The 18743-nt window shown below is 40.4% G+C and overlaps 1 protein-coding gene across 1 annotated transcript; it reads left to right on the top strand.

The window, feature by feature from the left end:
- The first annotated feature begins 164 nt into the window (after positions 1–164).
- zgc:162872 (BAR_ACAPs and ArfGap_ACAP domain-containing protein) lies at positions 165–18724 on the top strand. The gene is made up of 22 exons (XM_057350867.1): positions 165–559; positions 904–961; positions 1091–1210; positions 3756–3809; positions 3929–3987; positions 4059–4242; positions 4850–4894; positions 4973–5068; positions 5208–5282; positions 5411–5514; positions 5634–5685; positions 5774–5874; positions 6140–6251; positions 13098–13276; positions 13501–13570; positions 13696–13787; positions 14232–14311; positions 14418–14572; positions 15625–15734; positions 15850–15960; positions 16037–16098; positions 16451–18724. Exons 1-22 carry the CDS (start codon positions 507–509, stop codon positions 16594–16596), a joined length of 2118 nt encoding a protein of 705 aa, XP_057206850.1. The 5' UTR covers positions 165–506; the 3' UTR covers positions 16597–18724.
- Positions 18725–18743: the final 19 nt, after the last annotated feature.

Below are 18743 nucleotides of genomic sequence, written 5' to 3'. Positions count from 1 at the left end.
ATATTTTTTCCATTTTGGGTGAACTATCCATTTATTTAACTGTGTGATTCTATATTTCATGTATTCAGTATGTGTAGGATTTGTACACCTTCTAATTTCCCCCTTTCCTTCGCTTCTGACTTTTATTTTGAAATTCGCTGACCGGACATACGCCACCATCGTGATAGCGCACCGGAAGCGCGACTCGCAGCAGCATGAACAAACACGTACGCAGCCAGCTGTCAACACAAATAGGGCGAGTTCACACCGATGCAGGTGCGGTATTTTAATACAATGACTGAATGACACGCATTGTTGTCGCTGCATGTTGCACGAGTGATGCATTTCTCCGCAGGTGACGTGTTTTATTAACGGACTGACAGTGATGCTGATGAGGGAATATGAGATAACGGTTCACACTGATGCCTCTCTGGCCGCACTCGTGCATTATTTATCTGCAGCTCTGACAGTGTTGTAGTTCATGACAACGAGTGTGTAAATACTGAGGACAGAGTCAAAGTCTGAGCATGGACACTTTGCTGGACTTTGAGGAGTGCATCAGAGACTCACCTGCCTTCAGGTATTAACATCTCTTCTTTACTCACTGTGTCTAATGTGCAGCAGTAAGTTACTGTAAAGTGACATGTCAAGCACTGTGGCAGCAGTGTTATGCTGTATTTGATCTAAATACGTATTTCAGATTATTTTAGATGAACCCCATTGTTGTAGACATTGTTTATAGAATACAACAAGTACACACTTAACAGAAATCTTTCGATCCTTAACATTCTTTGCTTTTTCAGCATCTTTTGCACATTTGACGCTTTTCTGTGAATTTGTGTTTTGGATTTGTTTTGCATTTGTGGAACCTATGCAGGTGTTAGTAACGTTAAAATTGTGTTCATGTGTGTGTGTGCACTGCAGGCAGTCTCTGGACCAGTGTGAGAATGACTTCACAGAACTGGAGAGTCGCGTGGAGAAAGTAAGACAGCACATAGTTTTGAAAATTTTGCAAAAGTGTTTTGCTTTTTGTAGCTTTATTTGAATAAACACAGTTTATAGACTGAATGTGTGATTTGTCATGATTTGAGGCCTTCTTCTCAATCTGAAGGTGATGAAGTTGTGCGGTCAGATGGTGGAGGCAGGACAGCGTTACACCACCTGTAATCAGCTCTTTCTGTCTGCGCTGTCCGAGTTTACGGTGTATCATAAGAGCGACGGCGTTGTTCTGGTGAGTACGTGTGTGTGGATTCATAGTACTCATTGACCAGACTTGATATATATATAGAAGAACAGAATTTTTCTCTCAGGGGCGCGGAGTAAGACAGGGATGCAACTTGAGTCCAACTCTGTTTAACTTCTATATCAATGAGTTAGCCGTGTTACTGGAACAATCTGCAACAGCTGGTCTCACGTTAAACAACTCCGAGGTGAAATGTCTTCTGTATGCTGATGATCTGGTGCTGCTGTCAGACACCGCCGAAGGTCTACAGCAACACCTACACCTGCTGGAGAAATACTGTCAAAACTGGGCCCTGACAGTAAATCTGAAAAAAACTAAAATTATGATTTTCCAGAAAAAAGACAGATTACAGGATAACAGATACACATTCACTCTGGGAAACACTACAATAAAACACACTTTACACGATTACGATTATCTCGGCCTAAAAATCAGCGCGTCATGTGGTTTTGGTCTGGCAGTGAATGCACTGAAACAGAAAGCTAGACGTGCGTTTTACGCCATCAAAGGCAGATTCACCCAAACAGACATTCCAGTTCCAGTCTGGTGTCAAATCTTTGATAGTGTGATTATGCCTATAGCTCTATATGGCTGCGAGGTTTGGGGTCCACAGTGTCTGACAGATTACTCCAAATGGGATAAACACCCCATAGAATCCCTGCATGCTGAATTCTGTAAAAACATTTTAAGAGTTCAGAGAAGAACACCAAATAATGCATGCAGGGCTGAATTAGGCAGATACCCACTGATAATACACATCCAAAAACGTTCTCTCAAATTCTGGACACACCTTAACTCAAGTCCTCCTAACTGTGCGTTCAGACCGCCGCCGTCGAGAGCGTCAAAAAGCGCTCTGGCCGCCCTGCCAACAACGCTGTAGAAAGATTCGTGGACGCTCTGGCGCTCTGACGTACACCAAAGTTTACAGGGCTGCGTTCTCTGAATCCTCTCAAGCGGTGGACTTCAACGTTCCGATTGGTTGGCGCCGAACCGCGTCATAGCTCATTACCATAAAGTTGACCTGATTTCAACTCTCCTTGACCTCAACGGCCAAGAGTTTCACAAAATGTCAAAGGTCATGCCAGAGTTTGATAGGTGTTCAGAAACAGAGCGAATGCAGATGTTACTGGGGGGAGAAGAGACGCACATCAGCTGCTGCTTCATTCAGCTATCAGCTGCACACCCTCAGAAACAAACTACTGCCTTCATCTGCTACAATCAATGCACATCTACACTCTTGACTGTTACATTCTCATGTTTCTGCCTGACATCTACTTTAGATATTGAGATTTTATTTCCATATTTAATTTGTTTACTTACATATACTCTATTTTATATTTCATTCTATATTTATGCCTTACTCAGCACCTTAGTTTAATTTTAATCTCATGTTTGTACTTAATGTATGTCTTTTGTTATATGTTCAATGCTTTGGCAATATTGTAAGAACACGCAATCATGCCAATAAAGTACTTGGGGAAAAAAATTATATATATATAAAGGTGCTGGTCAAATAATTAGAATATCATGAAAAAGTTGATTTATTTCACTAATTCCATTCAAAAAGTGAAACTTGTATATTATATTCATTCATTACACACAAACTGATATATTTCAAATGTTTATTTCTTTTAATTTGATGATTATAACTGACAACTAATGAAAATCCCAAATTCAGTATCTCAGAAAATTAGAATATTACTTAAGACCAATACAAAGAAAGGATTTTTAGAAATCTTGGCCAACTGAAAAGTATGAACATGAAAAGTATGAGCATGTACAGCACTCAATACTTAGTTGGGGCTCCTTTTGCCTGAATTACTGCAGCAATGCGGAGTGGCATGGAGTGGATCAGTCTGTGGCCAACTTTATGGAGATTCAGATTTCATTTTCCAACAGGACTTGGCACCTGCACACAGTGCCAAAGCTACTAGTACCTGGTTTAAGGACCATGGTATCCCTGTTCTTAATTGACCAGCAAACTCGCCTGACCTTAACCCCATAGAAAATCTATGGGGTATTGTGAAGAGGAAGATGCGATATGCCAGACCCAACAATGCAGAAGAGCTGAAGGCCACTTTCAGAGCAACCTGGTCTCTCATAACACCTGAGTAGTGCCACAGACTGATCGACTCCATGCCACGCCGCATTGCTGCAGTAATTCAGGCAAAAGGAGCCCCAACTAAGTATTGAGTGCTGTACATGCTCATACTTTTCATGTTCATACTTTTCAGTTGGCCAAGATTTCTAAAAATCCTTTCCTTGTATTGGTCTTAAGTAATATTCAAATTTTCTGAGATACTAAATTTGGGATTTTCATTAGTTTTCAGTTATAATCATCAAATTAAAAGAAATAAACATTTGAAATATATCAGTCTGTGTGTAATGAATGAATATAATATACAAGTTTCACTTTTTGAATGGAATTAGTGAAATAAATAAACTTTTTGATGATATTCTAATTATATGACCAGCACCTGTATATATATATATGTTGAGGGCACATTTGTCATGTTTGTTTATGTTTCTGTAGAACTGTCTACGTCAGTTTAACCAGGGCCTCCAGGAAATGATCCAGTTTCAGACCGTGAGTTTGTGTCTTATTCTGTTTTTATTTAATAGATTTTATTAATTGGCTGTCAAATCTGCATGTCTGAAAAAGGTTTGAAGACACTGTGAAATAATGTTTGTGTGTTTTTTATATAGATGCTGTTTGATCAAACCCAGAGAGCCATTACACAACAACTTACAAACCTGCTGTCACGGTATGTAACATCACACACACACTCTGACTTTCACACTCGTCAAAGTATTAAAATTGGTTTGTCTGTGGCAGATTTGTACCACAGATTCGAGACACTCGGCGTGAGTTCGTCCGGATCGGAGATGATCTTGAGGCCGCGGTTGTGAAAAATACTCAGGTCAGCAGACATAAACCCGCAGACGCTGAGAGAGCGACTCACCTGCTGCTCGCCACAAGAAAGTGCTACCAACACTTTGCCCTGGATTACTGCTTGCAGGTGACTACAGATCATCATCGGTTTATTAAAGAGATACTGAAAACATTCATTTACATCAACTAAGCATCCATGACCATTTTGCACCTTCTGTCAGACCCTTAGAATTCATCAATAAATGTCCAGTTTACATTATATAAGCTCTGGAACCTTTTAAAGAGCTTTTGCATTCAAATTCTGACATACAGTTGAGAACAGAGAGGTTTTGTACTAATATTACATTTTATTGACATGATGCCAGGGACGGCGGGACGGAAGCTGATTGGCTGATGTTTTGTTTGTTTTGACTCAGACCTGAAGGATCCTGTTTCTGTCGTGTCTTGTTTACTTTAGACTAACTTTGTAAACCCTGCACATGTTACAGAGTACTCATGCATAACCTGATATTATTGCCCAGGGGTTGTGTTAAAACTTGTCTTTGAAAAATTGTGGTTCTATTCTGACCGTAATGTAACACAAACTAAAAAACCTTCCAAACAAATACATCTGGATCATATTTCATCCCAAAATCAAGAAGAAAAAGAGAAAAAAGTATTTTAAACGAAGAATACAAAAGCCGGTTGGCAGTATTATTCATAGTTGATAATGATTCTTGATTCTTTTCTCGCAGATGAATAACTTCAAAGTCCAACAGAAGCTGGATGTTCTGAACTCGGTGAGATGTTCTTCATGTGCTTTGACGTCTCGAGCAGCTGAATGTGTTTTGCTAAATAAATTGTGGGTTTCTTTGCAGGTCTTCTCCTATTTTCACGCTCAGAACACGTTTTTCCACCAGGGATTTGACCTGCTGAAAGATCTCGAGCCCACTATGAAAACAATGGCCTCACAGGTCATACGAAACACATACATCCCATATTTACACGTAGACGCACACTGCATTTACACTTAAACGCATGACTCTACACACAGTGTGAGACATATACGGTCGATGAATATTGTAGTTGATAGCGAATGTTTTCTGTGAACAGCTTTCTCAGCTGTCGGCTGACTGCACTGCCAAGAGGAAAGATCTGGAAAACACACACCTGCTCGTTCAACAGAGGGTGAGATTTGAACACTAGCTCTAAAACCTTTAGAGACGATTCACAGAGGCTGATTTCAAAATTGTTTGTCTGTAATTCTGGATTTGTCAGGTGATAACAGGAAGTTGATGAATGGATTCTTTTTTTAGGATGCGTCTGGAGAGGCCGTTATTGTGTGTAATCCGTCCTATGGAGGAACGATTCAAGGCTACCTGTTTAAACGCTCACGCAAGAAGAACAAGACCTGGAAGAGGTGAGAGAGAGATGAGATGTCTACCTAAATAGCATTTCAAGTCATCACAGTCAGTCTGTTTCTTTCTTATGAGACCTCACGGTTCGGTCGTGGCAATAATTTCATCTCTTTCCATTCAGGTGTTGGTTTTCTACTGAAAATAATCAGTTAATCTACTCCAAATCACACAAGGTACACAAAAGTCTGCGTAGCATTGAGTAGTTGTGTTAATATTTCTCAGCAGGTTCACGTTGTTTGTTCGTGTGTACGTGTGTTTTAGGTGCAGGCAGTCGTCCTGTTTGATGATCTGCGTCTGTGTGCTGTGAAATCTCTGGATGCCATCGATCGGCGTTTCTGTTTTGAGCTACTGTCAGTGCAGAAGTAAGATGATGAAACACACACACACACACACGTAGTGAGATCACTGTCCTTCTGTTGTATTTACTTAACAAGGAATACAGAATCTGCACTTGTGTTTGTACTCTCTCTCCTCTAATTGTAATGGAAAATCTCAAGTATGGGTTTGTGTATTAAATCATGAATATAAATGACTGCAAACTCATACACAGTTGAATTTTATGGAATTACGAGTAAGTGCTGTGGACGGCTGCTGGAAACCTTAATACACAGGTGTTTGTGTTCGCAGGTGTTGTGTGCTGCAGGCAGATACTGAGGAGCTGAAGCTGGCGTGGATAAACGCTGTTCAGGGTTGTATAGACATGGCGTACCGTGATCAAGTAGCCAATCAAAACACTCAGGTACACAAACAAACACACACTTTAGGACCAAGCACTCTGATGTGATGATGGGTTTTTACCTAGCCTGCTGTTAAGACCTCTAGGGGTAAGCCGAAACAGACAAGTAAAGATACCACACTAGCAACCCAAAGTTTCAGTAAACCAAGTTTATTGGTACAAGGTGGGATTCTCTTCAGGGGCAGACAAGGCCAACATAATAAACAAAAGCGGTCTTATTTTAGAGTACTAAATAACCTAGGAAAATAAATAATAGAAAACAAAATACAAGGTATCTTATCTGTCTCCCTGAGGATAAACAAAGTAAAACTGTAAATCAAAATGGCGTCTAACCCCCTACCTCCAGAAACTTGGTGAAATATGTAAAAGGTATTTACAATGTATGAGAGTGTACTTAAAATAACATGAAGTCCAAATCTCCGTAATCACAATACCATGTTCAGACATACAACAGATACTGGAATTAAGTTACTAAATTCACAGCACACATACTCACATAATCAGATTTTAACTCTCTCGGCTACAAGTGTTTCATTTTAGGTAGCAGTGAATAAGCATAGGAAGAATAAGTATATCTCAACAATAGTCACAAGAATCAGGAAATCACAACAAATAGAATGAACCAAACAGAACCATCAGCAAAAGGCACAAGAGCTCAATGGCACACAAGGTACACAAGGAACCCAAGGCCTCGAATGAGTGTTTGGGGCGGTCCTTATATACAAAGGGCACAAAGCGTAGGACCAATGACCATCTCCAAGTGGTTAGTAGAGACCACACCCATCTGGACTAGTGACGTGTCTGCACACACGAACAAGAGAATGCAAAACACAAACAACACACTATAGCACAATGCACAAACTTTCTCCAGGTCATAACACCCCCACCCATAAACATAAAACATACAATGTTTTTACATATGTACACGTGACAGTGAATCAGCAATAACATTATCCACCCCTTTCTTGTAACATACCTTCAAATTGTAACCTTGACAAATCAGGGACCATCGCATCAAACGATGATTTGCATTTGACATTTGCTGAATAAAAGTCAGAGGGTTATGGTCAGTAAATACAGTAATGGGATGTTCACAAGAATCAAGGTACACTTCAAAATGTTGTAAACCGAAAATCAAAGCCAAAGCTTCTTTTTCTATAGTGCTATAATTCAACTGATGCTTCAGGAATTTCTTTGAGAAGAAACCGATCGGATGATTCAAATAGTCTTCCCCAGTCTGCAACAAAACAGCGCCAACACCTGTACCACTAGCATCAACTTCCAGCATGAATGGTTTCCCAAACTGAGGGGCAACCAGTACAGGGGCACTACAAAGTAAAGTTTTCAAAGCTTCGAATGCAGACTGACATTCTGGAGACCACTTAAATGATGCAACCTTTTGAAGTAATCCTGTGAGAGGACTAGCAACAATAGAGAAATTTCTACAGAAACACCTGTAATAACCAGTCATACCGAGGAATCGCCTCAGTTCCCTTCTGGTCTTAGGAACTGGAAAATCAAGGATGGCTTGAATTTTTGAATTCAGGGGACGAACTTGACCATTTCCAACTTCTTTACCAAGGTATGTAACAGTAGCACAACCGAATTCACACTTGGACAAATTCAAGGTGAGATTAGCATCAGATAAACATTTGAACACTTTATCTATGCTTCTAAGATGATCTTCAAATGAATCATCATAACAAACAACATCGTCCAAATACACTTCGCAATTTGAAACGTCGGATAACACACGAGACATCAGTCTTTGAAACGTAGCTCCCGCGTTTCTAAGTCCGAATGGCATTACCTGATATTGTAAAAATACATCAGGGGTAGCAAAAGCCGAAATCTCAGATGCACGCTCTGTGAGCGGCACCTGCCAATAACTCTTCAATAAATCGAGTTTTGTCACAAACTTAGCATTTCCTACTCTATCTACACAATCCTCCATGCGCGGCATGGGATAAGAATCAGCTTTAGTTAGTGCGTTAACTTTCCTATAATCCGTACAGAATCTAGAAGTTCCATCTTGTTTGGGAACGAGGAGACATGGGGAACACCATGGGCTAGAACTTGGGACCGCGAAACCATGTTCTAATAAGTATTTGGTCTCTTGTCTCATCAAGTCTCTCTTAACTGGATTAATACGATAAGACCGTTGCGTAACAGGTGAATGTGAACCAACATCAATGTCATGAGTTAATACATGAGTCGTAGTAGGTAAATCACTAAACAAGCTAGGATACTTCTCAATCACACTTCGGATATCAGACTGAGCAGATAGGGGTAAGTGAGACAACTTGGATGACAGATTAGACAAAGTCTCTGAATTTAATAAGCGAGCAGAGGTAAATGCGGCACTATTCATTTTTACTTCATCCAACTCCGGAGAATAATCAGAAGGAAATCCTACAATAGGAGTGACGGTCAAAACAGAGGACTTAATCTCAGAACTAGAGCGAGTCACGTATGCCTTAAGCATATTAACATGACAAAGGCGTGTTTTACGCCTACGATCAGGTGTGTTTACAACATAGTCAGTTTCACTAACTTTCTCTTTCACTTCATACGGACCTGCAAATTTTGCATGTAACACTGAACCAACAACCGGGAGTAATATGAGAACTAGGTCACCAGATCGAAAGGAACGCTGAATAGCCTTTCTATCATATCGATCCTTCATTTGGCTTTGCGCAGAACTAAGTGAACATTTGGCCAATTTCCACAACTGAAACAACCGTTCACGAAATTCACTAACATGATCTAAGACATTCTTAGTTGAAGAGGGATGGTCAGATGAAAGAATCTGTTCTTGTAAAATCTTTAGCGGACCACGTACATTGTGTCCAAAGATTAACTCTGAAGGACTAAAGCCGAGTGAAGCTTGAGTCGTGGTACGAATTGCAAACAACAATAAAGGAATTTCCTCATCCCATCCCTTTTCTTGCTCTACGCAAAAGGTTCGGAGCATCGATTTCAGAGTTTGATGGAAACGTTCGATGGCCCCTTGAGACTGAGGGTGATATGCACTAGACACTTGATGTTTGACATTCAATTTTCTGATTACTTTGGCAAACACCTTCGACATGAAATTTGTCGCACGATCCGATTGAATGAATCTTGGCACACCGAAAATAGTACAGAACTTAACAATTGCTTTGACGATAGCGTGAGCCTTAATTGAACGAAGAGGTATAGCTTCAGGATATCTAGTTGAAGCACACATCAGTGTAAGTAGATAAGCATTTCCAGATTTGGTTTTAGGTAACGGACCCACACAATCAATCAACACCCGTTCGAATGGTTCTCCTAAAACTGGGATAGGTTTTAAAGGAGCTACAGGAACAACTTGATTCGGTTTACCCGCTAGTTGACAAGCATGACATGACTTACAGAACTTTGAAACGTCAGATTTCATCGCGGGCCAGAAGAAATGTTTCAATAAGTTATCGTAAGTTTTCCGGACACCAATATGACCAGAAAGTTTGTGGTCATGAGCTACACTCAACACTTGTTCTCGAAAAATTTTAGGAATTACTACTTGGAAAACAGTTCGCAAATCATCAATGGTATAACGAGGCGACCACTTACGCATAAGCACTCCGTCGTCAACAAAATATGCAACTGAATGCTCTGACAAAACATTAGGTTCGACCGCAGCTGCAACACAGGAACTCAAAGTTTGATCAGCAGCTTGTGCATCAATCAACACAGATCTTTCAAAAGGTAAGTCATCTCTAGGAATTTCACCAATCTTAATTTCAACTAAATCAACTTTATCATCTGCCGCAGCAGAATAATCATCACTAAGAAAAGTTTTTGACAAATCAACTGTTACTCCCGTTTTTTGAGACTGAGCTCGAGTTACGACACAAGTTTTAAACACCTCAGGAAACTCCTCCTGTAACTCATCTTGATACTGTACATCTGGAACATCAATAACTTCCGGTAAACAAAAAACTTTGTTCCCCGCCAAGTCATTTCCAAGAATGAGCGTAATACCTTTAACAGGCAGCTCACCCCGAATGGCTAGTTTAACATTACCAGAAACAATCCCAGATCTCAAATAGACATTGTGCAACGGAACTTTCACTACAGAGAGATCAATGCCTTGCACCAACACACTAGAATTACAACTTGACTGTTCTGAAAATGGTAGCACACTACTCAAAATTATCGATTGAGAAGCGCCGGTATCTCGAAGAATACGTACGTTTTTTGTTTCAGCCTCTGCCTCACTGAAAGACACAACACCATCACACACGAATGGTTTGAACGTAGAGTCAATAGACATATCTTGGATTTCTGAATCAAGCGGATACATCGGACGATCAACTAAAACGACACTCTTATAAGTCTTCTTGCCATTTCTCTTCTTCAGAATGGGACAGTTAACAATGAGGTGTCCCACCTCGTGACAATAGAAACACTCACGGTTCTCAACCTTCGAAGTTTTCTCAGCGTTCTTGGACACTATCGAGGAATTTGTAGCACTACCGGCACAATCAGTAGCGCTACGCTTCTTGGATGACAGAAACATTACTTTATGAGTAAGCGCAAATTCATCCGCAAAAATAGCTGCTTCGGCCAGTGAAGACACCTTCTGTTCATTCAAATAAATAATGATTTTCTCAGGAAGACAACTCTTAAATTCCTCCAACAAAATCAGCTCTTTCAACTGCTCTAACGTGTTAGCTTTATTAGCCGTACACCATTTCTCAAATAAATTGCTTTTATCTCTCGCAAATTCCACAAATGTTTGACTGGTGATTTTCACATGATTTCGGAACTTCTGACGGTATGCCTCTGGAACCAATTCGTAAGCGCGCAACACTGCAGTTTTCACTTCCTCATAATTCATGCTCTGTTCAAGCGTTAACGCAGAACATACTTCTTGCGCTTTTCCAACAAGTTTACATTGTAAGAAAAGCGGCCAAATGTTTTTTGGCCATTTTAAAGTGGCGGCAATACGTTCGAATACTGCAAAATAGGTGTCAACTTCGCTTTCACGAAACGATGGAACTAAACCAATATATTTGCTTATATCAATTTCAGGTTCACTTACTTGAATAGTGCGTCGTGGTGCAGGTTTCGGGCTAGGAGTAGAAGCCATTTTGGGTGGCGAAGCAGGAAGAACACTAGGCACATCAGCAACTGGGGAATGAACAAATTGTTTAGCAGCTAGTTCCAGATCTAATTCCTTGATCCTGACTGCTCTTTGAGTCTCTAGCTCGACTGTGCGTACTTGTAACAGCTGACTCTGGTATTGCTGCTTGCTCAATTCCAACTCTAACTCTTTCAATCTGATTGCCAACAAAGGATTAACAGAAGGAAAGTTAGCGGGATCCATGCTAGGCAGCTCCGCAGATTTGGGAACCGCCCCCTCTTCTACGGAAACCGACATTTGAATTGCAACACCCGCTTCACCTTCACTTTCCATAAACAAAACGCCACGTTCAACCAGATGTTTTATAATCACCTCCTTAATCTCCGGTTTCCTTGCACCTCGATTTACCTGAATTTGATACAAGTCTGCAATCATAAGCAAATCATCTTTACAACAGATGTTTAACAAACGTAACGATGGTTCGATTGCGAACTTATCTAACTCAAATTTCGCCGACATACCTACTACCCTCCACCATAAAATGAAAATCACCAGGCAAAACAAGAACCACAAAATCAATCTCATAAGCTTACCAACCACAACGAATTTTCACAAATTTGGTTAATAAACAAACTACCAATAACTTCTACCCAAATCTGGGAAAGAAACGGACAAGTCCCCCAATTTCTTACGAATCTGGGGGGAAGGACGGACGAGCCCCCAATTCTGTTAAGACCTCTAGGGGTAAGCCGAAACAGACAAGTAAAGATACCACACTAGCAACCCAAAGTTTCAGTAAACCAAGTTTATTGGTACAAGGTGGGATTCTCTTCAGGGGCAGACAAGGCCAACATAATAAACAAAAGCGGTCTTATTTTAGAGTACTAAATAACCTAGGAAAATAAATAATAGAAAACAAAATACAAGGTATCTTATCTGTCTCCCTGAGGATAAACAAAGTAAAACTGTAAATCAAAATGGCGTCTAACCCCCTACCTCCAGAAACTTGGTGAAATATGTAAAAGGTATTTACAATGTATGAGAGTGTACTTAAAATAACATGAAGTCCAAATCTCCGTATTCACAATACCATGTTCAGACATACAACAGATACTGGAATTAAGTTACTAAATTCACAGCACACATACTCACATAATCAGATTTTAACTCTCTCGGCTACAAGTGTTTCATTTTAGGTAGCAGTGAATAAGCATAGGAAGAATAAGTATATCTCAACAATAGTCACAAGAATCAGGAAATCACAACAAATAGAATGAACCAAACAAAACCATCAGCAAAAGGCACAAGAGCTCAATGGCACACAAGGTACACAAGGAACCCAAGGCCTCGAATGAGTGTTTGGGGCGGTCCTTATATACAAAGGGCACAAAGCGTAGGACCAATGACCATCTCCAAGTGGTTAGTAGAGACCACACCCATCTGGACTAGTGACGTGTCTGCACACACGAACAAGAGAATGCAAAACACAAACAACACACTATAGCACAATGCACAAACTTTCTCCAGGTCATAACTGCAGGCAGATACTGAGGAGCTGAAGCTGGCGTGGATAAACGCTGTTCAGGGTTGTATAGACATGGCGTACCGTGATCAAGTAGCCAATCAAAACACTCAGGTACACAAACAAACACACACTTTAGGACCAAGCACTCTGATGTGATGATGGGTTTTTACCTAGCCTGCTTTGACTGAAATTTGCATGTTGGGTGTGTGTTCAGGTAAAGAAGAACTCCACCCCTGTCCCCGTTTTAGAACCCCCCTCTCACGCCCCTGCTCTGGGCGTGGCTCTCCGGGGCAACGGTAACCGGCGCTGCTGTGACTGCGGGGAGGCGGAGCCTCGGTGGGCCAGCGTTAATCTGGGCATCACCATGTGTATCGAGTGCTCGGGCATCCACAGGTAATGCCTGATTTACACAATCATGTGTTTGAGTGTCACAGTGAGTTCTTATTGTGACGTTTGAATAATGAATGATGAAAAAACCTGATTGACATCATCATCGTGCTTACACAAAGACTCAACCGTAACATACTTCATTGATAATATCATTCTATAACATTTGATGGAAAATATAATTTATGGAGGAATTGTTTTTATTTAAGCTTGTTCGTTTGTTTTTGTAGGAGTCTCGGGGTTCATCTGTCCAAAGTTCGCTCTCTTACTCTTGATTCGTGGGAGCCCGAACAGGTCAAGGTCAGACATCGATTCTGAACTGCATCTTTTTATAACCTTAAACGATGATTTTATACCAAATTCACTTCTATAGCTTCTGTATTTCTTGAGATCTGTCATCTACATCTTTAACTCTACCCCCACAGCTGCAGTGCATTCTGGGTAATGATGTTGTTAATAGCATTTATGAGTCTAACCCAGTGGATGGACTACAGAAGCCCAGTCCAGACAGTCCACGGTACTTATCTCTCGCACAGCAACTACCATAGACCAATTTCACAGCGTGACGTTTAAAAACAGGAAGTAGGGTAAACGCTTTTCCGGTCAATTCTCTAGCTTGGTTCACTTCACAGAACAGTTGCTGAGGCTAGAAGCAGTTAGGCAGGCATGTAGCGCTCCCTTTATGGTGGTTTGTCTAATGCACTGTATATCAGACCTTGATTATAAATAAGTCGCTCAAAAAACAATGTTTTTGTAATGTTTTTTCCCCTATTTTTACATCATCTGCTACTGTCACTTTTTGTCAAAAAAAATGAATGCCTGTGAGAAAACAAGCTGAATGAATGAATGGCTATGGCAGCAGTGCGACTGGAAAAAGTTTCTCTGTTGCCATAAATTGTGAAAGAGGCGAATTAATGTCACTTCTTGCTTTTAGTTTATAAATGGTCGTTTCTTCTCTTAGGCATGATAAAGAGCAATGGATCAGATTAAAGTACGTGGAGAAGAGATTTGTCAAACGTCAGTCTGATTCTTCTGATGCTGGTAAGGTTTTATTAATATTGCATCAATTGTTTCTGCATCGATTTTTCATTCTGATGAATGTTGTGTTTGATTATACATATATTTGGTTGGTGTACTGTTGCCATAGAGACAGCAAAGCTACGAGCCGGGGAGAAGCTGTACCAGGCGTCGCTAAGCGGAGATCTTGTTGCCATGGTGACAGCGCTGGCCAAGGGTGCGGAAGTGAACTGGAGTAATCCGGAACAAGAAGGACGAACGGCTCTGATTGGTTCAGCCATCGGGGTGAGTGACATTTTGTTTTAAAGGGGTCATATGGCGGAAGTACGTGTGTAGCGGGTTCGCTATATTGAGGAAGGAAGAGGACGAGGTTGGTGGGGCTGACACGAGCTTTATTGCTTTGCCACACGAGAAAACAAAAGTCCATTCATACAACACATAAATCCACAGCTTTTCCTTCAGCCTGGCTTGAGACGATAATAATCCAGCAAAGTCCTTCGTTCTTTCCTGCGAGGTTCCGTGACCGTGGCAGCCCATGTGCAGTCCTTCTCTCTCTTTCCGTTGAGCGTCTCCTGTGTCTTTATATATTGTCTCCCCGCGCCCTTACTGGAACGAGACACAGGTAATGGTTGTTTGTATTTACTCCACTCACTTACCGCTCGTCTCCCGGCTCTCTCTCCTGCCGCAGACCTCGCTAAACCATGCCCCCCTCGCCACAATGTGTTTTTCTGTGTTTTTGGTGTGTTATAAGTTGCCCATGCATGTATTAGACACGTAAAATTGCACAAATGAAAGTGTGGGAACAAAAGATGCATCCTATCTAAAAGCAAATGCTCAACCAGACTTGCCTGAAATGCCTCGTATAACCACACCCTGGCGAATCTACGTAACTTCGTAACATGATTTGACTAAGACCGCACAAATCTACATGTAGTTAAGGTGGGCGTAATTGTAAATCTCATTGTATCGTCTGTCAGTACAATTGCTTTGGAACCTGATGTTCTGAATATGGTAAGAGGCGTTACATTTCCGTGAAATGCTTGCAGTATTTGACCAATCACTACGCACTGGTGAACTGGCCAATCATAGCACACCTCGCTTTTCAGAGCGATGAGCTTTGTAAAAAATCAGCGCGTTTCAGAGAGGCGGGGCAAAGAGGAGATACAAACATGCACGGTATGTGGAAAATACAACGTTTTTTTAACTTTAAATGGTGTATAAACATTTAAAACAAACAATAATATTTGTTTTAGCCGTGCAATATGACCCCTTTAAGTGTCATATATTGTGTATGTATGACTGATGTGTAACTGTTATGTGTGCATTTTGTATCACAGGGCTCACTGTTGGCATGTGAGTTCTTGTTGCAAAACGGCGCTAACGTGAATCTCAGAGATCAGCACGGACAGGGCGCTTTACACGCCGCTGCCACCTACGGACACACGGGGTACAAAACATCCCTGACATTAACATCACATTGAACTTCCACAATGTGAAGCAGAATATTTTCAAAGGGTTGTTCGATGTTGACTTTAATCGTGTTCTGTGATTGGTCGATTCAGACAGGTGTGTCTGCTGCTCAAGCGAGGAGCCAATCAGTACGCAGCTGATGAAAAGGGAAACGATCCGCTCAGTATCGCTGTAGAAACGGCTCAGGCTGACATTGTCACTTTGTAAGTAACAGTGAATGTGTTTTGTAGTGTTCTGTGTATGTTTTTATTAGAGGATAATTCATGTTGTGTGTTTCAGGTTAAGAATGGCACGAATGAACGAGGAAATGAGAGATTCAGAGGGATTCTTCGGTTCTGTGGGTAAGATTTATTTATCTAAGATGAGAAATACAACAGTTTGATACGCGTCTGAGGTCATGAGCATCAGTGTTTATAATCTGTTTTTTATGCAATATTATTTTAGAATTATTAGAGGCACCAGTAAATTATTCATAGACTTTTAGGTACAGTTAACACTTAAAATGTATGAATGTCATTTTATAAAAATATTAACCTTAATAAATATTAAAGCAAGTGTTTTAAGATTTTTTTATTTTTAGTAGCTGTATTTATTTTATTTGCAATATTTCAGTTATTTCAATATATTGTGCAGCTTTTGTGAGAACTTGTGTACAGACTGGTCTGTAAGATATTTTTAATGCTGTTCATTCAGGAGACGATGAAACATTCCAGGATATTTTCCGTGACTTCAGTAACATGGCGTCACATGACCCGGAGAAGCTGTCTCGTCGTCAGTTCACACGCAGCGCTGAGGACGGAGCGGTAAATGAGCAGAAAGATGAAGGAGAGGAGAACTAGACATCCACTGAGTTTCACCAGTCACATGTCTGCTGAGGTCAGAGGTCACGCTGCTGCACTGTGGACCAGGTGGGAGAAAACGCAGGAGTATAAAGGGAAACTTTATTTGTTACAATTATTTAAAACTAAAGTCTATTCAGAATCTCTTGCAGAGACGCTGGATTTAACCACTGAGTATGTTAACAGTACACGTGACATCACTAACGCTCAGTATTGAAAGTTAGTTTAATGGTCCACATCATTACATGCTTATTTTGGCCTGAATCGACTGTTTGTCCTGACTGTGTATTACTGAAACTGTACTAAAATATTTTTTACTGAATGGTTTCATATTGCACTGCAGTAAAATCTTGGTTCTTACTTATGCTACACTGAACATTTGCTGTTACGCTTAAATGAGAATTTACAATAACAATTACTGTAAACACAGTGAACATTTATCAACTTACACTACCAGCCAGAGGTTTGGACACCCTTGAGTGAGTTTGTTTCTTATGGTTTTAAGAACCTTTTGATCTACAGACTTGTGTGAAATTCATTTTGTAGACAATATTAGTGATCTACTTATCTTCACAATGCTGAAGATTTAGTATAAAATAAACAAGTCTAGTGGAGGTAAAACAGCCATATAGTGTCTAGTCTACATGGAAACAGTGTTGCCAGATTGGGTGGACAATTTTCAGCCAAAGGCTCACTAAAACCCGCCCACTCCAACAAAAACCAGCCCAAATTTTAACTGCCAAAGTATTGTGATAGAACTGTTTTGCAATGTCAATCAACGATGATAATGACAATTTTATCTCCTTAAAACCAGAGCCATTGAGAGAGAGAGTCGCGTCAACTCCGTTGACTCCAATGGAACAGTTTTTTCACAGCAATGGAGGCTCTCAATAGTTCCCGGAAGTAACTAGTAATGCATGGAGCTGCGACTAAACAGACCAACTGAGGTAAACTTCTAACCCATTTAAAGATGAAAGCCATTTAATGAATAAAAAAATGAAAGAAATAAAGCATTTAAGGAGAAAACATAACTTCCTGGAACTATCTGAAGGCTCCATGAATCACGTGACGCTCCAGCGTTTTGGACTTCCGTTGGCCGAACTCTCTCTCTCAATGGCTCTGCTTAAAACGAAGTATGACAAGATGACAAAATATAACTAGATAGTGAAGTTTGAGAACAAACTTGATGTTGGCTTGACAAAGCCTGGCCTGAAGAGTTTAAAATAGTTTGAAAGGTTTTAGGTGAAACATTTTCCGACATGATAGAATGAAATAAAATGACTCCAGTCTGTAAAAACCGGGCTAAAGTCTAAAGAAAACGGTGCTCTGAATTCAGTTCTAGTTATATTTACAAAGTCGAGTCTTCTGTCACCACATGTGTAATCCACGTTGTGAGATTTGAGTTACTCTCCCATCATTGTGCAACAAATATTTGGGCGACTTTGGCATTTCGTTTGCTTCAATATACAAAATCTGGTCCTTTATCGCTGCAAAACCCCGTTACTCACGAGTCATCACATCTGAAGGGTAGATTGATTGACAGGTCTCCCTATCCCAGACCCAGACCTGATTGGTTAAACTGAACCAGTAAGGGCTGTGTTAAGGAAATATGTGTTTTGACTGCACTACACATTATTTTCGAACGTTTTGAAATAACTTGACTAAATAAAAGCAAAGAAAAGACAAGCTGCTTGGGTGGGTTTTTAATTTCGTAAGCAGCCCAAATTTTGTCCACCCGCCCAGTGCATTTTTCTCCGGTCTAACCCATTCAAAAGAAGCCCAATCTGGCAACACTGCGTGGAAACTCCTTTAATACTGTTTAAAAGCATCCCAGGATTCAGGTCATGCAGTTGAATGATAGATGTTATCTAGACACAGGCGGCTACTTTTTTACAAGCTATTCATTTATTTAATGTATTTGGTCAAACCTTTATGTGTGTTATTTTCAATATTTTGATTTTACTATTATGTGGATAATTGTGATAATAAGGAATAATTAGGCGTCCAGACATTTCCCTGGTAGCATACATACTGAATAAAATGCACACGCTCACTATATCTAGATATCAGTCTTAATGTCTAAAAAGGTTGTGTTTTATGCTAATGAATAAAATATATGCTATTTAACTATCATGTGTCCTGTGTGT

This window comes from Triplophysa rosa, linkage group LG14 (assembly GCF_024868665.1).
Source record: "Triplophysa rosa linkage group LG14, Trosa_1v2, whole genome shotgun sequence".
NCBI lineage: Eukaryota > Metazoa > Chordata > Actinopteri > Cypriniformes > Nemacheilidae > Triplophysa > Triplophysa rosa.
This window is presented reverse-complemented; position numbering and strand designations above follow the sequence as displayed.